The sequence below is a fragment of the Chelonoidis abingdonii genome, chromosome 2 (genome assembly GCF_003597395.2).
Source record: "Chelonoidis abingdonii isolate Lonesome George chromosome 2, CheloAbing_2.0, whole genome shotgun sequence".
In the NCBI taxonomy this organism is placed as follows: domain Eukaryota; kingdom Metazoa; phylum Chordata; order Testudines; family Testudinidae; genus Chelonoidis; species Chelonoidis abingdonii.
This window is the reverse complement of record NC_133770.1, coordinates 150,421,228-150,444,865: the sequence shown is the minus strand read 5'-3', so window position 1 is coordinate 150,444,865 and position 23,638 is coordinate 150,421,228. Positions and strand designations below refer to the sequence as shown.

At 42.5% G+C, this 23,638-nt stretch overlaps 1 protein-coding gene across 5 annotated transcripts in view; it reads left to right on the top strand.

The window, feature by feature from the left end:
• The window catches only part of OGDH (oxoglutarate dehydrogenase), a 93,605-nt gene that overhangs the window by 1,148 nt on the left and 68,819 nt on the right, over positions 1-23,638 (top strand). For 4 of the 5 annotated variants that reach the window (XM_032774508.2, XM_032774509.2, XM_032774507.2 and 1 more), the window contains exon 2: positions 7,966-8,214. In XM_032774508.2, the coding sequence (XP_032630399.1) occupies positions 7,993-8,214 (222 nt within the window). In that variant the 5' untranslated portion in view covers positions 7,966-7,992. Of the gene's footprint in view, positions 1-7,965; positions 8,215-23,638 lie in introns of those variants that run through there. The other variant, XM_075062699.1, reaches the window with a different exon arrangement.

The window sequence follows — 23,638 nt, the reverse complement described above, 5'->3', positions numbered from 1 at the left end:
ACAAATGTCAACCTCTGGGGAATGTGTCCTGCTTTTCTGCGTAGCACCTCCCAGCAGGAATTGGAAACATTGTTAGAGCAAAAAGGAAGCTGTTGGTCCAGGTCTGTCCCTTCTGGGCATTAACTATCGCGTGAGTCAGTGCTTGTCTTCATGTGCAGCTGCTTTGTTGTCTTACTGCACATGAAGATTCTACTGCACGATGGAGAAGCAGTGTAATTAATCCACCTCCGTGAGAGGTAGCTGTGTTGGTGGGAGAAACTCTTCCATTTACATAGCACTGGGTACACTGGGGTTTAGGTCAGTATAATTACGTTGCTCAGTGGTGTGGTTTTTTCACATCCCTAAGCGACGTAGTTATACCAATATATTTGTCTGCAGTGTAGACTTAGCCTCAATCATAGTCACAATCCTCAGTGAATGTTGTTAAATGTCCCTTCATGCCCACTTGGCCTGTTTGAAAAAGGGAATTCTAATAGTGAAATTCAGCAGGTTTAATTGACTCAAGTCAGGGAAATGTAGGGTTGGTATGAAAAGTATTCTTACTGCTTGATTTTCTGCTCGATGTCATGATTGTTTCGACTTAAAAATTGGATAGGGAGTTGAATGTAAGAAACTCATTATACACAGAAGGTATGTCCTCACTGCAGTTAATGCAGATCTGGGAACCCAGACTGGCCAAGGTTGAGTGCGGTTTCTCAGGGTGGATGCTCACACCCAAGTCATACTGGTGAGCTGCATCTACTCTGATGCTTCAGTAACCTGGGTTAAGTGGTAGGATTTATGGTATCCCATGGTTCTTAGCGCTGCAGTGCTCTGTGATGTGAACCTCTGGCCAGGTAACAGCATGCTAGGATGAGGATGACATCACTCTATTCAAGTGCTTGTAGCAGTGTGGTGGGCTGTGTGGAGTGGGTTTAAGTGCCAAACTGGTGTATATAAGTGCTGAGTGCTGGTGCAGAAGGAGGAAGTGGGTAGAAGGATAGGAAAATACACCCCTGAGGGAATTGTGGGATGGTATTGGAGGACTGTCAACACTTAGTTAAATAACTTGGATTATAGCTAGATCCATACTACTAAATGAACAGGTTACAGTCTGAATTAAAGCAGAACCAGGGTTCTGACCTGTACCCTCAGCCAGATAAGGTAATGCAGGCCCAAAGAACCTCCAAACCTGGGTCAAAAGTTTTTTGCGTGTGGGTAGTACAGGGACTTGGACTAAAACCCATGTGAGAGCCTGTGTTAACTTTGTTTGTCTTTGGATATGTCTTCCCTACAATCAGAAATATCTTGCACAAAGAGGTTGAAATATGCTGACAGGAGAGGAATGCAAGTGCCAGTTCTATACACAGAATAGAATATGCTTGCTTTGCCTTTTAATAAAGTTGGAAAGTTTTATTTTCATACTGATAAATTCATTATTGGTTTATATCCTGTTGACTTCAAGGGAGTTATACCTCGGATGAATGTGCACCATTCACTTTATAATAATAGTAAACAGCTCAGCGATTATATCTTGGGGGCGAAAAGCTATGATCTGCATAGATTCCTATAGGATAAATGTGATCAGGAACCTCATTTAGACAGAATGTCCTGCAGAAAACTCTTCAATATTTTGAAGGGAAGTGGTCAAGATTGTGGGGGCATTTTTACCTTGTAATTTACCTTGTTATTAGTCCTAGTTGTAAGAGCTAATTGTCCGGAATCTTTATTTTCTCAGTAGGCACTACTGAATAGCTTAAGGTTAAACAAACTGATAGCATGTGTTCTGTAGTTTGTTTGGAAACTACTGTCCCATCACGTCTGGATCAGTTTGTTTAACGGGGTTGCACTAAATGTGTGTGTCGGGGTTTTAGTTATTGGGAACATGACTAGACTGACTTTTTTAGTGCATCTTTTTCTTTTAAACTCCAAATGAGTTTTCAGCCCTAGCTGAGTGGAGGGAAAACTCACTCCATTTCCTCTGTTTTGATAGTACTAGACTTAATTGTCATAGGTCCTGACTGAACAGTTATAAGGACTTATCTTGTTCGAGGTGACCTTGGATAAGTACATACCATCTTTAAAAATAAAATGACCCTCTACAGCAGTAGTTAATGCTACACATACTCAGACATGCTAGGCCCCATTCAACAAAAAAGTGCAAACTAATAGTTTTTACCAATTTAAAAAAAATACAACCATCATTTGGTCACCTAGTAAGGAACCTGTGTTTTAAAACTAATAACACTTAGCATTCTCAAAACACTTAACAAATGTTAACAAAACTCAGACACTTCAAGATTTTTGTTTTCCTGTTACTCTGATGCTTATATACATTGGGTTCATTACACTTACTTAACAACCTGATTTTCCTTTAATCAAACATTAATTCTATCTTAATCTTCTGTTTGTTTGGCTTGGTTCTGGTTTAAGCAAAAACAATTCCTAAGAGTCTGTCTTCGGTGGCAGCTTTCATTGACTCTTCTGGGTGCTTTGAGGCCAAATTGGTAGCTTAATCTACCTTGTTTAATAGTATACCCTTGCATAGTTTGAATACTAGGTTTACTCTGAATATTTCATTCATTGATCTTTCAGTGAAAACACTAAAAACAGAATTGGGGAATTTTGTGAGTTCAAATCCAGCTTTAATGCTAAAAGCCTTGTCCACACAGAAAGTTGTACGTGTGATACGTTGTACGCTTTAATACTGTTTTAGTTAAACTGTTGCGGCTTAGTGTCTAAACTCTTATCAGTTTATCTTGTATCAGTAAACGTACAGGCACAAGCTAAACTATTGTATCTCATTTTAAACCAATATGAGACCCCACAGACAGAAGTTCTTATGATGTAACTAAACTGATTCAAGTTAAACCTGCGCAGCTTCTGTATATAGACAAGCTCAAGCGCTCTATTTGGAGTTGGGCCAATGGATACCTCAGTTCTTAGGAGTCTAATAAGAGCTTAGGAACACAGAGTTGTTCCTTAATAACTCCATGTGTAGACACTGTTGTTTTGGAACAAGAGTGTCCTGTTCCTATTTTAAAGTGGGTTAAGCTAAACAGGAGCAAGACACTTTTGTTCAAAAATAAGTGTCTACACTTGGAATTAATAATAGCTGTTGCTTGTTTCTGCTTTCTTCAGGGAGAGTCTCAGAATCCCCATCAATCGAAGATATGAAATAAACAAACTTGTGTCTCAAAAGGCTGCATTTTTGTTTTATTCTGTTTGAAGCAAAACTATTGGGAATCTGGCAAGAGAGTTGGCAAGCTGTTGGCATACGAATAAGCAAAAGGTGAACAGAAATAAGTTTGCTGCTATTTGCGATAGTAGCAATAAATTATATACAACTGTCAAATATTAATAAACAATTTCAACAATTTTATTCAAAACTATAGCCAAAGGGGAATCAGTAAAGATGCCCTACTGGACTTTTTTTTAGTGGATTGTCTCTGTCATACTTCTGAGACTCAGAACTTTCTGATGCTCCTCTGGAAACTGCAGTAATTAGGCTATGAAGGAAATGAAAGTTGGAAAGACTCCTGGAGCAGATGGATTCACAATTGAATTTTACAAAAAGTTTTCTGAAACTTTAACGCCTATATTATTGAATTTGTTTAGTGAGGCCAAGAATCAGCAAACTCTCTCACCTACTCTAACAGAAGCTGTTGTTTCAGTTATTCCTAAACCTGGGAAAGAACTTGCACTATGTAGTAATTCCAGGCCAGTTTCTTTAGTCATTGTGGTGCTACAATTTTAGCCAAAGCTTTTGCTATGCAATTGTACAAAGGTCTCTCACGCAAGACAAGCTTGTCACATTAGACAAGTTCTAATTGGAATGCTTAGACCTGACTTTCAGAGGTGTTGAGCTCTCACAGCAGTGATTGAAAACTGTTAGTGCTCAACATCTTTGAAGGTCAGATCCAAAATGTCTTAGGTTGGGCTCCTAAATTAAATGAAAACTTGGTCCATAAGCCTCTCGGCGTGAGGTAACTACCATGAGGTAAAATCCAAGTGAAGACAAAGCAGTGTATAGTTTTTCATACAGGTTAGCAAGCCAACTTAAGGGCTATGTTTTCACTGCCAAAAGGGGTGTGGGGAAGTGGGTTAGAGTGAGTTATCTTGCTGTAAGATGTCACTCCTTTCTGGCAGAGAGTGGGAAGGAGCTTAGGGTTTATACTGATGTGCTAAGTCGTGAAAAACTGCAGCCTACCTTATCTTCATGAGGATTGTACCACCCGTTAGCTAACTCAGATTAAGAACATAACTTTTTTCCTAGTGAAGATACACCATAGGGTTGTGGCCTTTCAAGTTCTTGATCCCTGTTCTGAGACCTCTAATAAAAGAACCTGTTGCAAGGAGCCTTTGATGTGAGCACCTGCCTCCTAGGAGCAGAACTGAGGCCCTAACTCATTTCACAGGTGTCCTTTCCTAATGTGACCAACTGTTCTGTATCCTGTCACAAGTTTCCTGAGGCATTCAGTTCTATGACCTGTGTTCTTTGTCTTCACGAGCTCCCTTTTTAATAGTGCTGTGATAGGTGCATAGGAAGAAAGGTACTATACTTTTCAACTAGGACTTGATTGAATCTGGGTCAAAAGCACAATGACTGCTGAGTGAGCAATGCAACAATTGCACTTGGGGGGGAAAAAAAGTGCCGTTCCAGTTAACCAGTTTAACTCTCAGCCAGTGCCTGCTAAATAGGAATGGGGATAATGGAAAATGTTTCTAAGCTGCATTCATGTAACTGAAGCTGTTTTCTTGTGGCTTTGGCTGTGATGGAGAGCTGTGCGCTGTTTGAGTACATCATCTTCGCATTAGACTGGAAATGAGAAAACGTGACATTGAGCACTAAAATCCAGCTGCCAGACAAACCCTCCCAATGCTCTGCTAGGGATAGATTTGTTTTGATGTCCATTTAATGGGTACTCAGTGAACAAACTTGTTAGGTTTTTTATGTGAATGTTTTGTAAACCAAAAGCTTAACTACAATCTCCTCCCAATCTTCCTCCAAACACTTTCTCAAACTTGCAAGCCAGTATACTAATTCTGTGGAAGGAATTTCCAGCTCCTGTGTCACTGTCCTAGGAAGGTTACTAAGGGCAGGCCTACCCTATGGCAGGATCAATGCTCTGAGATCGATCCACTGGCAGTCAATTTAGCGTGTCTAGTAAAGACCTGCCAAATTGACTGCAGATCGCTCTCCAGTCGATCTCTGTACTCTACTCCTGACAAGAAGAGTAAGGTAAGTCAACGGGAGATTTTCTCCCGTCAACCCCCTGGGTGTAACTTGACCTAAGGTACATCGACTAACGTAATTGGAGTTGCATAGCGTAGGTCGACTTGCTGTGGTAGTGTAGACATAGCCTGAGTGGTCACTGACTTTCCTCTCCTTTTAAAAAACAAAACAAACTGCTTGGTATTCTATGGCATAATGATGGCTGCTCTGCTAACAGAATGATCCTGAAATATTCCGTTTTATCTGTGCAACTAGATGCCGTCATAACTTTTGCACGGTCATTCTCTTTTAAAGGGGAGTGAGTGTTTATCTCAAGCACTTGATTTGAAATGTTAACAGGAATAGCTGGTGAGGTGAACAGAGGTGTAAGGGCCAGATTTTTCAAATGTGTTCCACTCCCATTAAAAAAAAATTCCATTTTTTAAATGGGAAAAGGCAACTGTAAAAGGAATTGGCAGAAGGACCAGAAATTATTTGAAGCTTTTTTGAAATTGACTTGATAATTCAGCTGAGAAGGTACTGTAATTAATATGCTTTAGGCATAAAATAATTCTAGGAGTCTGGCTAACTAAGGCTAAGTCTTCACTGCAAAAAAAAAAAACTGCATTTTTTTAAATATGGAAATCGCTGTCTTGATGTAAAATCCTAGTGGAGAAAAGGCACAGGTAGTTTTTACATCAATGTGGCTACTTGTAGTCAACCCTATAATTTCTCCTCTCCACCTGGAGTTTATCTCCATGTAGCTACACAGAGGCAAGAAATATTTTTATCTTGTCTCCGCTAAGGATATGTCCAGACTACCCGCCATATCGGCGGGTAGCAATCGATTTAACGGGGATCGATATATCACGTCTCATCTAGACGTGATATATCGATCCCCGAATGCGCTTCTCGTTGACTCCGGAACTCCACCGGAGCGAGCGGCAGTAGTGGAGTCGACAGGGGAGCTGCAGATGTCGATCTCGCGCTGTGAGGACAGGAGGTAAGTCGGAATAAGATACTTCGACTTCAGCTATGGTATTCCCGTAGCTGAAGTTGCGTATCTTACATCGACACCCCGCCCTCGCCTGTGTAGATCAGGCCTAAGTTTTTGCTTTGAGATGTTAAAATGGAACCTTTTTATTTTTTTCCAGGGAAGGCATAACCTCTGAATTCCAGTCCTCCACTCTTAAAAAATGGAAATATGGGTTTCCAGCTCTCAGCATTCTTAGTTGGACAGCAAATCCATTAAGACTTTGTCCTTTTATACTTCTCACATGTAACTTCTTTAATTTTGCATAAGAATAGCTGGTAATTTTTACTCTGAAGCTTTAAGGACCTCTTCCTAGTGCAAGTAGGGAACAATGGAGCACATGCTGTGAAATGCATGCAGGCACTGTGCTGCAAGGAAGGACTGCTTTTTCCCTGTTTCAGAAGTGTGGAAATGTGCAATATATGGACACTAATAAGGGCAAAAAGGTGAAGAGAACTGCAGAGAGGTGGGAATGGGAATACAGTTCGGCAGAAGTGTGGCTGTCTGAGTGGCAGTCTTATCAGCATGAAATAACCACTTTGCTGCTGCTGCTTCCCATTAGTTATAATTACATTCTCTGTTGGGGTGCCTGCTCCTGTCAATAAATTCCTTTTTTCCCCACTATCCCTTTTGTTTATAATCATCCTTATCTCTTCTCTAACCTTGCTTCTGACGGTCTTAGTCAAGAACCTAATGACCAGCTTTCTCTGATAAAATTTACAGCCATGCCTTCCATCCTCCATTCCTGTGCCCCGACAAGTATAAATGATGAGATTTCTCCTTTTATCAGCTGTCATCAGAAAAAATAGAACATCTATTCACAATGTAGTAGTACTAGATAAATGTGAAACTTCGAAGTTAAGATATTAAAATCAGTTGCACATAATATAAACTGAAAACAAAATAGGAGAGAAAACATTGATGCTAGGTTTGGTTGGCAAATGTAGATGTTTGGTTCAAAGCCATAAGTGATAACTACCCCCCACCCCACCCCCCAAAAAAATCTGTTCCATTTCCTGCTTAAATTCCCTTCCCTTAATGACTGGCTGCGACTGGCTGGAGTGGTAACCCAAAGGGATACTAGTCCATATCTTAAATTAATGGTTGTGCAATGCTAATACCTGTATTAAACTATTGGGTTTCAAGTAACCAAATTAGAAGTCAGATTATGTAGGGAAGGCAGTGTGGCCTCATGGATGGAGCATTGCGCTAGGACAGGGGTCGGCAACCTTTCAGAAATGGTGTGGCAAGTCTTCATTTATTCACTCTGATTTAAGGTTTTGCACGCCAGTAATACATCTTAATGTTTTTTAGAAGGTCTCTTTCTATAAGTCTATAATATATAACGAAACTGTTGTATGTAAAGTAAATAAGGTTTTTAAAAGTTTAAGAAGTTTCATTTAAAATTAAATTAAAATGCAGAGCCCCCGGACTGGCGACCAGGACCCAGGCAGCGTGAGTGCCGCCTTCAGCACCCGTGCCATAGGTTGCCTACCCCTGTGCTAGAACATGGGAGACCTGTTAGTGGCTCTGCTACTGGTCTGCTGGGTGACCTCTCTGTGCCTTCATTTCCCCATCTGTAAAATGGAGATTGAGACTGATCTTTGAGAAGGGCTTTGAGATCTATGGATGAAAAATGCTAAATAACAGCAATGTGGTTATTAGGTTGATTTCTTTTTGTATATTGTGCATTGTTCTGCTGTAATGTCTAAAATGCTTCTTATTCCTATACCAACAGGAGGCTGTAAGCGGCTGCAGGACAAAAATGTTTCACTTAAGGACTTGTGCTGCTAAATTGAGGCCATTGACGGCCTCACAGACTGTTAAGACAATTTCCCAACACAAGCCGGCAGCACCACGGACGTTTCAACAAATCAGGAGCTACAGTGCACCTGTTGCTGCTGAGCCATTTCTGAGTGGGACTAGTTCGAACTATGTGGAGGAAATGTACTATGCTTGGCTGGAAAATCCCAAAAGTGTCCATAAGGTAAGGAGGAGCAACTGCCCCAGGATATTGTTACTTCATCTCCTCTGTGTGTGTATGTGTGAGAGAGAGAGCCAAATGGCATGTTCAGGTAAGTGCAAATGTCGAGAGGGAATTTGGCACGAAGAGCCTGTGAATCATGTATCATCCACATCTGCTTTTGCGAAAAGAATCAACAGCATTTAGCTGAGCAGTAGCGAAACGATCTGATTCTTCTTTGTTCTGGATTGAATCCAACAAGCCCTGAGCATTCCCTCAATACTGGATATTCCACTTCGGGACTCAAACATGGATACGAAGAGGAGGAGTTGCCTTTCTTGGGAATCCCCCCCTTTTGCTGAGCTGCTGCTTTTCCTTTGTGATGACATGTTGGGAGAACAGGGAGGAGGGAATTGAGTTCAAATTCTGATCTTTGTCCATTCCGCTATTAATGTGTAATACAAGTTTTGCTCGACGCTGCTGTATTTGCTGTATGTGTAAGTACACTGACTCTGCTTTAGAGTTGTTCTTATAACACCATTTGGATGGCAGAAACGTGGCTATAAAATTCAGCCTGCCACTACAGCTTGGTGGTGGAACTGGTTCAAATCCCCCACTGTGGTGAGCAGTGATCTTTCTACCAGCCATTTCTTAACTTTCCCTCAAGCAACTCACTTAAGAAGATAACTGTTATACGGTTTAAGGGTGCAGAACTGTAGTGGGCATTAGTCTACCCAGAGTTAGTTTCGGGGAGCATGCCATCTCAAAATCTGTCACTAACATACACATAGCTTTGGGCTAATAGCCATCAGAGTACAATCAAACTTTGGCCACACTCCTGTGGTAAATTACTATACACTGAAACTTGTAGCCCTATTAGAAGGCCATATTCAACCATATATAAATGTGTGCAACTCTATTTGACATAAGTGTCACTTAAATCCCTCTTCAGCAAGGCTGAATTGGACTGCAGAATGTTGTCAGTTGGATGGTAATTGCCAGGAGCCATTACCAAGGGAAGTATCTCTGGGAAGTCTGAGGAATAACTGTGAGAAGCTAATAGACATGGAACTAAGGCTGCTGTTGCTGTACACTGTGTAGTCTTACAGTTATAAAATGTGAAATAAAAACACTGCCACTAGGAAGGAATGGTTCGTAGGGCTAGGAGGTAATCTTCAGCCTCATGTCTAAGTAGAGTCTGCTTTGTCTTCTCATCTCTGGCCAAGCTTTGGAGAGGCTGTTAACTGAGACCTAGAAGTGGGTGAAGGGAACTGGAGTTCTGAAAGTCTACTGCATGTCCCTCTTATTCTGGCACTTGCAGAGAGATTTCTCTTCTATGTAATTCAGATCTTCCAGTACCATGGGAATTTATAAAGATTGCCCTGTGAGATCTATGTGTCCCTTGAGATACAAAGCAACAGAACAGTATTTCAGTTCCTGGTCAGTGAACTGTAATGAACACCAGAACAAACATCCCACAAACCAGAACTCACTGATTTATTCTGCCTGCAACAGACATGCAGGGCAATATTAAATACCTGTGAAATTTCAGTAGTGGTCTCATACAGCTAGAATACACAGCCCTATCTATCTCTGGGATGATACTTGGCCCAAAGGTTTTCTGATGGGAGGAAAGCCAAATTTTGGTCTTCCTCTTAAATAAACAAGTTATTTTTAAAACACTGGGTGTTTTTTCTAGAATTGTGGGGGTGGGGCACCAAAATACAGACCTGCTCCCAGTCAAGGCTTTCTGTGTTTAATTATTGACTCAGAGCACTTAACTCTGAAAGAACAAAACTACGTATTTTTGGATTATGTGCCATTTGGCACAGCAGTAATTTAAGAAGAAAGTTGTGTATTTTTCATGCAGATTTTCTGTTATGTGGAATAATTTATTTTAAAAGATGGTATATAAAACTTCTAAACTGCTACACATGCATCTTAGTCTTATAATCTAACTTATAGTAAAGTGAGTAGGTGTCATAGCACTCATCCTCTTGATACATGTAACTACACCTCTTACAGAGCCCCACAACAGACTTCTTTAGAAGGTGATTGTTTTGCCAGTCCACAGACCCTACTTAACATGTCCTTCAAGGGATGTTCAAGGCAAAACACTGACCTGGTAATAAACTGAGAGCAATCTGTTGCAGGTGTCCTGTGAGTAATTTCAGGGCACGTTGGGCTTTTCAAAAATCCCACCCCACCCCCCCACTCTTTTTTATTAAGGCAGGCTGCATGCTGGCTGTGACCCTAAAATAAAAGGGTTACATTTTTCTTTATATAGACACATTGATAGATCTTAAGGCAGATGAGACCATTAGATCCTCTAGTCTCACCTCCTGCACACTACATGCCATGGAATTTCATCACAATTTCTTGTGACTAGGCCTCAGTGTAAGCCAGAACGCTATCCAAGGTGTATAGTTCTTGCTAGCATAAGCAAAACCCCTTAACTCTGAGAAATGCAGGTATCTGGCACTAGATACTACTTGGAAAATGTTTCTGGACTGTATTTGTAAAGTGTAAGAATATTTAATACTCTCTGAATTTCCAACTCTCTTGTGCTTTGATGTTTCACATGCTGCAGGAGCAGAAGACTTCTAAAATCAGCAGCTGACTAACAAATTTATTTGGACATAAGCTTTCGTGGGCTAGAACCCACTTCATCAGACGTATGAAGTAAAAAATACAAGAGCAGGTATAATTACATGAAAGGATGGGGGTGCTTTACCAAGTGTGAGGTTAGTCTAACGAGATAAATCAACACAGGATACTAAGGGAGGAAAAATCTCTTTTGAAGTGGTAAGAGAGAGGCCCATTACAGACAGTTGACAAGAAGGTATGAGTAACAGTAGGGATAAATTAGTATTGGGGAAATTAAGTTTAGATTTTGTAGTGACCCAGCCACTCCCAGTCTTTATTCAGGACTAATTTGATGGTATCTAGTTGGCACACTAATTCCAGTTCTGCGGCTTCACACTGGAGTCTGTTTTTGAAGTTTTTGTTGTTTGAAGAATTGCCGCTTTGAGGTCTGTTACTGAATGACCAGAGATTGAAATGTTCTACTAGTTTTTGGATGTTATGATTTCTGATGTCAGATTTGTGTCCATGTATTCTTTTGTGTAGAGACTGTCCCCGGTGCCTGTTCTGGGACATCATCACAGGACCTAACCACATCAGCCACACCATCCAGGGCTCGTTCACCTGCACATCTACCAATGTGATATGTGCCAGCAATGCCCCTCTGCCATGTACATTGGCCAAACCGGACAGTCTCTTCCAGTTCTGGCACTAACACTCATAATGCAACACCATCAATGTCATGCTGGTGGTTATTTAGTTGAGGGCCAGATGGCCATAAATCTGAGGTGCCATTTATCAGTGGCTTAGAAATCCCTCCCCCACCAACATCCCTAAATAGCCTCTTAAAATAAAAATATACTAACACGCACAAAGTACCCTTAGTCCAGTCCCAAGTGCTGCTGGATTGATGGGGGTAATGTATACTGTCAGCAGTATCTTATTTGGACCAAAAAACAGGATGTGAAATTTTCTCTCTTATGGGCCTGTTAATCATCACATTCTTACCTGCCCTCTATATGACCATAAGATCACTTTCTGTTTCTGTACCTTTCCTGTGCAGTGTTATTAAGTAAACACTTGACAGGATGGATTTTTCACTAGCTTTCTTACCCTCCCCCTCAAACATCTTGTTTTTCTGCTCTGTTCCTCTGAACTTGTTCTCACAAGTCTGACAGCAAGCTTCCTTTTGACTCTAGCAACAAGGAGTTAGCTTCCTTATCTGGTTTTCACTGCGTGCTGACACACCCAGTTATTGCAGTAATTAGTGCAGTGCATTTATTATTCCACAGTAGTACAGATTGTTCTTCTAGCTTCTCCGGGAGCAAACAGGGCACTGATCCTTGTGTGCACTTGAGTGCACTAGTGTTATGTCTGTCCATGGTGAATTCGTTCAGTAGGGTTACAACTTGATATCATAGAATCTTGGTGGGGAAAGGGGAACTATGATTGGTTGAGGGAGCTCCAGACCTGTCCTCACAGGAACAATGGACAGCAGTGAAGCCTGTGAAGCCTCTCCAGAATTAGCATTGCTCAGAGTGGGTGTTTTACCTTACTGAAAACAAACCTGCGCTCTTTTCATAGTACTTTTGTTGTATATTGCTTTAAGCAACCTAATGGATAGACCAAGGCACTGGGACTCAGAAGGGTATGGGGACTAGATTCAACTCCTTGCTCTGCCCCAGTCACCTATATAACCTTGGGCAAGTTATGTCCCTTCTACCTCAGTTTCTCTGTGTGTAAAATAATGACAGCACTCTGAGATCTCCTGATGAGAGCGAGTAAGCTGGATCACCATTTAAGTAGAGGCTGCCATCTCAAGCAAGCAGCACCAGACCGGAAACAGGTGTTTCAGACTAGTCAATGTACCACTCCCTCCTGCTCTCCAGATTCTTTCTGCTTCTCAAGTGGCTGTGATAGTGGAACTAATGTTTGAGGCTTTGTTGCACTCTGCACATGGATAACTGTCTTCAGTGCATGCTGATTTTAGTGGGCACAGTTTTATGACCCATCATGTCCAAGTTAGTGTCATTCTCTTGTGTCCTCCTCTCTAGCCTTGAGAAATCCCATCTTGCCTTGCTCATATCCATTCACAATACTGCTGTAAAAATCTTTTTGGCCTGTCTCTCTAACCACGTCACCCCCCCCCCCCCCCCCATCCCATCAAACATAGGCTACTTATCGTCACTTCCAAAGCCCTTTGCAGCATGTCCCTATCCTACCTGTCATCTCGGGTGCTAGCGAGGTGTTGACAGCTGCCTCTGCTCTGCCAATCATGGCAGCCTTCATTGTCCACTTGCTATCCTTTCAGACCAGCTCCTTTGTGCTTTCCACCATGCCTGGGAGAAGCTCCCCACAAACATTGGCAGAGCCACCTCATTGTCCTCCTTTAGAGCTCTTCTCAGCCATGGTGCCTGCAAAAAGCTTGGCAGTGGTTAGGCACGTGCTGTGCAAAGAGCATTGCCAATGATCCAGGGTAATCCCATCTTGTGTGCATACGTTTGAATGGTCTTGGCAGCAAATACAAGCTTGCTCTGTCAGGTGATGTTTTTGGAACACTGAATGGGCTCTGTGTGGTCTCTGAGACTGTAGCGCTTTATTTTCCCATTAGGTTTGTTGCTGTTTAGGTGTACTTGTATAGTGCCATTCATTTGAAGGCTTCCAAAGTGATTTAGGGACTATGGGTCTATCCTTGGAATACTTTAGTCTTTCCTGTGGTGGTGGTGGTGGTATCTGAGCATTTACAGCTGGATATGTGAACTCAGCTGGCTCTCATATATTGTACTAGTGTATAATAGGCCTTTTCTTGGTCCTACATCTGTGTTACACACAGCATGTAACATGATGGTCCAATGCTAATCACACAATCTCAGTTTTAGTACAAAGAAAAAACTTTCACAGAATTTCCCCCAGGAGTTATAACTTGTGAAAACTGGTCCACAAAATGTACTCTAGTCACTTTGTTGACTAAAGTTAATGCTGATTAGTTTTTTTTATTTCCCCATACATACAATCGCTCAAACTCTAACCCCTGAGTCATCTTATAATTCATTTAACCCACAAACTTGAAACTAACCTTTTGTGGGGAGGGTTTAAGCTAGTGTAAATATTGGGATCTTCTGAGGCCTTTTCTAAATGGCTTTTGCACTGCGGTGTCCGGATTGTGCATCTCTCACGTGCACAGGTACACTCTATCCCCAATACAGTTAAAGCAGTTCATCCCCAAATGTGGAATCAGTTATACTCATATAGCTTATTCCCTTTCCTGTATGATGACAACTATACCAGTATAAGCATCCTGATGCCCATAGAAGTGCATCCATGTTGTGCAGGTTATATACTGGTATAGTTAAAGCAGTACAGTTTTCTAGTATAGAGAAGGCTTTCATGCCAATGCGTGATCTGAACCTCCTCTCCTTCTGTTTCTTTGATAAGATGGTTTATCCAGCTGTTCAGAGCCTGCTAACATAGTCCTGGGGTATTGGTTTAATACTTATTCCCCAGAGGCATGGTCCTCTGCAACGTTGTGGGTTTCCTTGGTGAACTCCCATCAAAGTCCTGAGCTGGGTTGACCCTGAAGAGCTTCACATTAAACAAAACCACAGCTGCAGTGTAACTAATTCTTCACATGTAAAGTGAAGCAAACCTGTGACATAGTCACACATGCCACTGTAGAAAGAGTCCTGCAAATTTTGTATAAACCCTGTTTCATATGTGTGCAAAAGATGCATCTCGAATGCAGTGATGTGGTAATGCTCCAGTGCCTCCCTCATGCTCCCAGGGCAGACTTGTTTCACTTAACCCTTGTTTTCAGTGACCAGGCAAAAACCGTGTGTATCTATATCTAACACATTGAATAGAATCTGTGACAGCCTTGCACTGTACTATTTAACGTCTTAAACCTAAAAAGGTCAAACTAGTACAATTTAAGTGCAAATCTAACCTTGACATCACTCTGTGTAAGCCTTGTTATCTCCCCTCTCTGCTCTTATTCATGTCCCGTACCCCTTGTCATTTTTCCCTGTTGCATCTAATGTAGGCCTAGTTTGTGGAGTTACCATGAGCTCCAAGTGAGGGATGGCACAGAGACCAGCCCAGGAACTGTACTGTAACTTGAAGTCCTTGCTCAAGGGAGAGGTAAGCTGTGCCAGTCCTATACCTAGTTCTGTTTACTCCCATCCCCCTTTCGAACTGACTCAGCTGCGCTGGCTAGTGTGTTGCAGTGAGCAAAGCAGTGCTCCCCACCCACTCTCTACTTACAGCCCAGCCATGTGAGCAATCCGCATAGGGCAGGGAGGAGGTGTTTTTATGCACCTTACTCCTGTGCATGGGTATGGAGAGAGCTAGGGTACATAGAAGGTCTTCAGTCTTTTTTAGCTGCCTATAGCTTCAGTCTTGACACTGATAGTAACAAACACTTGTTTCCCCATCTAGGGCCCAGTTATGTAATCTTTATTACTGTAAGGGTTGCAGGATTGGACCCCTAATGTATAGGGTGATGTAAGAGACCTGGTGGCGCCTTGCTTGAATGGTTAGCAAGGTTACACTAATACTTTTCAGGCAGGAGGTGGAGGGATTGGCTAGTGCTAGCTGCAGCAAACTACAACTCTTCCTGTATATATTACTATTAGTTATAGCTGGGATACACCTGTTCTGAGCCTTGATTAATAAGTTTCACTTTCACACTGCCACATTGAAATGAAGTATCAGCTTGATCTATGTTACCATCAATCCAGTACTGTTCATGAGTAGGGCAAGCTCCATGTGAGAGAACTGCACTGCTGTGAGATGACCAAATCTGTGGACTCATCCTTGGGTATAACTGAAGTTGTCTGGCATATTATCATGCAGTGTATCCCTAGGGCCACTTGGAACTATTGATGATAGTAACTGAGTCTTGTAAAACCATGTGGTATTAAATATTTCCTTGCAATAGGATCTCTGAGTCTGCAGAAAGATGAAAGGAAAACAAAAGCTAGGTGGTTCTTTTCAGGTTAATGTACAATGTCATGCAAAGAAGTAAGGCTCTGGCTGCTTAGTTTGGAGCCAGCTGGTGCAGCATCATTGGGCAGAGAAGGCTGGCTGGCTCCCTGACTTTTGAAGAGAGGGCTGGAGAGTTCTGTGTGGCCATGTCTAGACTACGCGCCGGATCGGCGCGTTAAAATTGATTGCTCGGGGATCGAAATATCGCGTCTGGTCTGGACGCGATATCTCGATCCCAGAGCGTGCTTAGATCGATTCCGGAACTCCAGCTAGACGACCGGACTTCCGGATTCGACACAACGAGCCGCGCGGATCGATCCCGTGCGGTGAAGACGGGTGAGTAAATCGATTTTAGATATTCGATTTCAGCTACGCTATTGCGTATCTAAAATCGATTTAATCTCGTAGTGTAGACCTGGCCTGTGAGTGCTCTGTATAATCCATTACGACTCAGCAGAGATTGGTGGCGGGGGAGATGTTCTTGAAGGAAAACTTAAAAAAAAAACAAAAAAACAAAAACTGGTGTTGTAATATGTATGATTTTAAAACATGAGACTAGCCTTGAACTTTGGCTTAGTATTAAGAGCAAGGTGCTGTATCATGTTTGCTCCTCCTGTCCCATGCAGTGAGTGTGCTCAGCAAATGACAGACAAGATATTCCTGTGGGATCCCTAAGGCCTGGTCTAAACTTTCAAGTTTCACCCTCAACTGTGTTTGGGGTCTGACTTTTTTCCTCCTGATATAGTTATACCATACAAGCCCAATTGTAGACAGCTATACAAGTACACCTCTACCTCGATATAACACTGTCCTCGGGAGCTAAAAAATCTTACCGCGTTATATTGAACTTGCTTTGATCCACCAGAGTGCGCAGACCCCCCACCCCCCGGAGCTTTGCTTTATTGTGTTATATCGGGGTAGAGGTGTATAAAGACAGTTATCCCGGTATAGCTTATTCCCCTTCCCATATAAGCTATACTATTATAAGCACTTATGTCAGTACAATAGTATCCACACTATTAGAAGGGAGTTTGTACCAATTTTCACTATATCAGTGTGGTTAAAGCACTATAACTTATGTGTAGACATGCCAGACAAGACTTGTAGTTGAATTTGCTGTAGCATGGGCACTTCGTCTTAATCATCTTGAGTTCCTATTGAGAATTGGTGTAATTACACACTATAGAAGAATTGGGATGTACACAATGAAGCTTTTAAAGTCAGTTTAATCTTAGCACAGAGGGGAGAAGGTTGAATAATGCTTCTCTGTGCTCCTGTCTTTTAAAAGATGTGCCCAAGCTGTCTGGCTATTTTGTAAACCTTGTATTGTACACATCTGGCAGTTGCTCAACACAGCCTGATATGTCTGGCCTCTTGTTTGCCTGCTGAACATAATGGGTCATATTTATGCCCCCAGTGTACACTATAGACTTCACTGCAGTTCTACTAGGGATGAATGCAGCCCAGCAAGTGACCTTTTTACTCAGGTATGTTAGCCACCCTGTCTGTGTGAGCGCTGGGGTTGCCTTACCCCCCCTGCATGAAGGTTGGAAAAAGCAATTAGGCTGCTATGATACCTGCAAGGTGAGAGCTATGGAAATAGCTACTATAACAGTAGTGCAGGAATTTCTGCATTCTTTGGGGGAGGGAGGAAGTGGGGGGGGGGGAGGGGGAATTCTGTCCAGAAAAACACTTTTAGTTTGAAATAGGCCATCAAGCAGGAATTCATGCTTTCTCCTCCCCAGACAGGAAATTGCTCCCTTTTCCTGGGAACTGTTTGCAGCAGTACTGGCTCCCAGACAGCATCTCTGCCTTTCCTCTAGAGCGGAAAGGGATCCAGGAGTACAGCTGTCCCTCTGGGACCTCGGGAGGAGGGCTAGAGGAGGTGGAAGATCTTAAAATCCATGGAGCTAAAAATGAATGCTGTGTGCTGGTTGACTGATTGCCTCTAAAGCCAGGCCAGTAAAAGTCATCACATGATCCAGCTTCTTAAACACAACTTGCTTTGATATTAAAGCCTCAGTTCCTTACTCTGTGAGGGTGACTTTAAAACACAAGTATGCAATCCAGTCACAATGTAGTGACTCATCTTCTTTCAAACCATTTTCTAATATTGTAACAGTTAATTCTGGGACCAAGAGAAACGGAAAATTAGATGCCGTTCTCTGCTTCCCCACCATAAAAACAGGAACAATTAATTAAACTTTCTCTAGAGGTTAGTCTGTTTCCTTCAGTAATCTTCTCTTGGCAGCAAGTCTGAAGTGTAGGTATTTGCAGTCCTGTCTGGGTTCCTGGGCATCCATCCTTTTGTTCAGCAACACTGTCAGGCAATTATAAATGACTGCAAAGATTTTTAGCTTAAGCTAAATACTGAACTAGATGTAAGTTCAGTATAGACCCCAGCTGAGTGTTCCAGCTGTGGGGGAGTGTTGTAAAAAATCAATGGATGTATGCGCCTGGTGTCTCTGCCGGGAATGGGAACTTGGGTGTCAAGGCAAAAGAGACCTGAGATTGCTAGTAGTAAATTATGTAGAGCTTCTGGGCTAGCATCCACACTTCAAACATATCTAGTTGTTTATAGTCCAAAGTACAGCACACACATTTGGGTAAACTGAGGTGATAAATGATTCCCTTCAAGGTCCATGTTGAAGACAGGTTTTGTTGCAATATGTTTTGCAGAATTCACAAGGTCTGTCAGTGTACAAAGTCTCATCTCAAAAGTTTTTCTGGCATGACTCAAACAGGCTTGTTTGGCTGACATTGCCCTTTGCAATCAAATGAAGTTGTGGTGATGAAAGCTAAGGATCCCAGCTTTCCAATGTACTGGACCCTTTAATGCCTGATCTCCTAAACGATCAGACCAAGACAGTAGGTGGCCGTCGAGGTCTCTAAGTGGTCATTGGTTCCTAAGTCTATTGGTGCATGTTTTGCTCCAATCAGAGACAGTTGGATCAGAGTAACTTTCAGATCAACCCGTTTTTCATCTGGCTCCTCTTGAACAAGATGTGACTGACTAGCAATCACTTAATACCTGACAGCGGTGATGATACAAGGTCTGTGTTTCTCTGTAGATCAGGTGTGAGAGCAGTCAGCCATGGGCAGCTGGGAATCAAATTGTTGAGGAGACCATCTGAAAGAAAACAAGAGGTCAGTAAGGTGGCCTTTACTGACTGTAGTAGGGAAAGATGCATTTTCCCTTACATATTACACACATGCTGTTAGAGACAGATCCAACTCTGTGTGCTTCAGTGGTTCCTAATCACCAATCTAGATTTTAATACTGTGTCCATTTTGTGGTATCCAGGGAACGATACCTGGCCTAGTACTGATCATGCTCCAGTAACTGGCACTGACTTTCTCCTGTGCTTTAGTGAGCCTCTGTACAGTGCTTGTGCGCTGCCAGCCTACTGCATTCCATGGGCACCGAAACCCACGGTGGAGTGTGAGCCCTTTCCAACCAGAGCTCACTCATCAGGGGAGTGTGTGGAGCTGTCTGGATGCTGTTTGGTGAGATGTTGCTGAGCAACTGGGCTAGTAAGGGATCTGCTTATGAAATTGTATTTGTGCTGTGAGTCTAGTTCAAACTATCCACAATCACAAAATGGCACACTATTCTCGTTATGAGAACATTCATAGAATCAGACTTCAAGGTCAGAAGGGACCATTGTAAAATCATCTAGTCTGACCTCCTGCACAATGCAGGCCACAGAATCTCACCCACCCTCTCCTGTATCAAACCCTTAATCTATGTCTGAGCTATTGAAGTTCTCAAATTGTGGTGTAAAGACTTCAAAGTGCAGAGAATCCTCCAGCAAGTGACCCATGCCCCACGCTGCAGAGGAAGGCAAAAAAAAATCCCAGGGCCTCTGCCAATCTGCCCTGGAGGAAAATTTCTTCCCAACCCCAAATATTGCAATCAGCTAAACCCTGAGCATGTGGGCAAGACTCATCAGCTAGACACCCAGGAAAGAATTCTCTGTATAACTCAGATCCCACATCATCTAACATCCCACCACAGTCCATTGGGCATATTTACCACTATAGTTAAAGATCAACTAATTGCCAATTACCATCCCCTTCATAGACTTAACAAGCTTAGTCCTGAAGCCAGACGTCTCTTTTGCCCCCACTGTTCCCTTTCGAAGGCTGTTCGAGAACTTCACTCCTTTGATGGTTAGAAACGTTTGTCTAATTTCAAGTTTAAACTTCCTAATGGCCTGTTTATATCCATTTGTTCTTGTATCCACATTGGTACTGAGCTTAAATATTTCCTCTCTTCCTGGTATTTATCCCTCTGATACATTTATAGAGAGCAATCATATCTCCCCTCAGCCTTCTTTTGGTTAGGCTAAACAAGCCCGGCTCTTGGAATCTCCTTTCATAAGACAGGTTTTCCATTCCTCGGATCATCCTAGTAGCCCTTTTCTGTTCCTGTTCCAGTCTGAATTCATCCTTCTTAAACATGGGAGACCAGAACTGCACACTGTATTCTAGATGAAGTCTCACCAGTGCCTTGTGTAACGGTACTAACATCTCCTTATCTCTACTAGAAATATCTCGCCTGATACATCGCAAGATAGCATTAGCTTTTTTTCGTGGCCATATCACATTGACGGCTCAACCAATACTCTGAGGTCTTTCTTCTCTTCTGTTACTTCCAGCTGATGCGTCCCCATTTTACAACAAAAATTCTTGTTGTTAATCCCTAAATGCATTCCTTGGGGACCTGCTCCATGATTTTTCCAGGGACTGAGGTGAGGCTGACTGGCCTGTAGTTCCCCAGATCCTCCTCCTTCCTTTTTTTCTTAAAGATGGGCACTACATTAGCCTTTTTCCAGTCAACCAGGACCTCCCCCGATCGCCATGAGTTTTCAAAGATAATGGCCAATGGCTCCGCAATCACATTCGCCAACTCCTTTAGCACCCTCGGATGCAGTGCATCCGGCCCCATGGACTTGTGCTCGTCCAGCTTTTCTAAATAGTCCTGAACCACTTCTTTCTCCACAGAGAACTGGTCACCTCCTCCCCATACTGTGCTGCCCAGTGCAGTAGTCTGGGAACCGACTTAGCCCAGGGCCCTGTGGCCCCTAAAGCCCCTGCCTTCCGGGTGGACTTGCCTGCTGGTGGGGGAGCAGCTCCCAGAATTGCGGCCATGGGGGTGGTGCTGTGCTTTTCAGAGCCACCTGCACACCTCTTGTACCAAACAGGAGCTGCCCCAGGTAAGTACTCTGCAGCTTCTGCCTGCCCCAGCCCTGAGCCTCCTTCTGCACCCTAACTCCCTCCCAGACCCTGCACCCCTAGCCCTAAGCCCCAGGGGTAAGCCAGGGGCACCTCCCCACCACTGTACAGTACTGTACAGTATATAATGCCTTTTCTCTGCCCCCAAAAAACTTTCTTGGAACCTGACCCCCTGCATTTACATTAAATCTTATGGGGAAAATTGGATTCATTTAGCATCATTTCACTGAAAGTTTCATTTTTCAGGGACATAACTACAATGTTAAGTGAGGAGTTACTGTAAATTCAAATCTATATGCCCACTCTTGCAGAAAATCCTACTGATGGCTTTCTTGACTCTCTCTTGCCCACATCCTTGCCCCCACCCTATGGAAATGACTAGGCAGAGCTTTCTAAGTTGTGTTACATACAATTGGGCTGTGTCCCGTTGTTGCTTTTGTATCTAATGGACACTACTTATGCACTCAGCAGGATTAAACCCAAGATTAAAATCCTTGCCTCACTGAGATCTATGATGTTGGGGGAAGTGGGGGCAGCATTTCATGCACATGTTATAATGGAGGAAAGGTAAGCATGTATATAAACTACTGTAGAAATATCAGACTATTTCTGGCTCTATGGAGCTGGAGAGCCAGGCAAATTTGATTAGCCTTTTGGACAGAATCACAGAAGCGGTAGATGTGTCACTTGGGTTCTAGCCCAAGCAATCTGATACAACATCTCAGTCTTAATTGCAATATTAATTCAAACTGGCTTAAATATAGAAGTGCCACGTGGCATCGAAACTGGCCAAAGGACCATAAACATAAGGGATTGAGCAGGAAAGCATTTGAGGATACTGACCTGGAAAGTCACACATTCTGGTGAAGACAAAGAGGAATACAGGCACCTAGGCAGAAAAGTGTGTTTGTATTTTTTCCCTAATATTTGCATCTGAACTACTGATTTCAGTGGAGGGAGAAATTTAAGCAGTAATAACTTAAAGAATCCTATGGGCGACAATATCTGTGCACTGCAGGAGCAATAAAAAGTGAATTCAGTTTTGGCCGGCATATGTAGAGGTATTTTCACACAGATAGTCCCTTTTTGTGCCATTCTAGTGTGACAGCATGTGAAGGACTGCACTGAGATCTGCACAGACTTCTGTAGTGCAGATCAGCCCTTTGTTCCACGCAGCACTGTTAAAGTCTGAGGATATTTGAGAAGCAGTCGGTAAACTGCTAACATAAAAATGTGTTCACTTATAATTTCAACTGGTTACTGTACTGTGATACTGAATGATAGGTAGTATTGTACTTGCCACTTAAAAATGCATGCCAATAGTCACTCTGGGAATTAGATCTTCAGTATTGGTTAAATGAACTGAAACAGTCTTAAAACCCACCTTAGGTGCACATATGATGGGGTCATGCCAGCATGACTTTTTTTGTAAAGGAGAATGACTCTTCTATTCCATTTGAATTTTGTGGAGCCAGCAAACTAGTGGAGGAGAGGAGATCAAACTTTGAAAAAGCCTCTGATAAAGACCTGGTGGTGGTGATGATGATAGCTAGTCATTGGGTGAAAAACTAAGATCTCTAATGCCTTACAAACTGGATCAGAAAGGAGATCATTTTTCAACATGGGAAGAGGCTGATAGCAGGGTGCTGCATTGATGCATGGCAAGAACAGGGGTGTCAGTACATACATATTGATCTGTAAAAGCGAAACTTGCAGATGATGCAATTTATTACTTACCTAATTTCTTCAGGAGGACTTAACATGGGCACCACAGTAGCTGTTGAGATACTGTGCAGGCAAGTGCAAAGTCATTAAACTACTCATACCCAGATGATGGGTTCCAAACTAACTGTAACCATTCAGAGTAGCAGGCGTGTTAGTCTGTATCCGCCAAAAGAACAGAAATACTTGGGGCACCTTAGAGACTAACATTTATTTGAACATAAGCTTTCATGGGCTACAGCCCACTTCATCAGATGCATAGAATGGAACAAACACACACACCCCATGAAAAGGTGGAAGTTGCCATACCAACTCTAAGAGGCTAATTAATTAAGATGAGCTATTATCAGTAGGAGGAAAAAAAACTTTTGTAGAAGTAATCAAGATGCCCCATTTCAGACAGTTGACAAAAAGGTGTGAGGATATTAACATGGGGAAATAGATTCAATTTGTGTAATGACCCAGCCACTCCCAGTCTCTCTCCAAGCCAAAGTTGATGGTATCTAGTTTACATATTAATTCAAGTTCAGCAGTTTCTCATTGGAGTCTGTTTTTGAAGCTTTTCTGTTGCAAAATTGCCACCTTTAAGTCTGTTACTGAGTGACCAGAGAGGTTGAAGTGTTCTCCTACTGGTTTTTGAATGTTATGATTCCTGATGTCAGATTTGTGTCCATTTAGTCTTTGCCAATAGAGACTGTTCGGTTTGGCCAATGTACATGGCAGAGAGCATTGCTGGCACATGATGGCATATATCACATTGATAGATGTGCAGGTGAACGAGCCCTGATGGCGTGGCTGATGTGATTGGTCCTATGATGGTGTCACTTGAATAGAGAGGTGGACAGGCTGGCATCGGGCCTTTGTTGCAAGGATAGGTTCCTGGGTTAGTGTGTTTTTGTTGTGTGATATGTGGTTGCTGGTG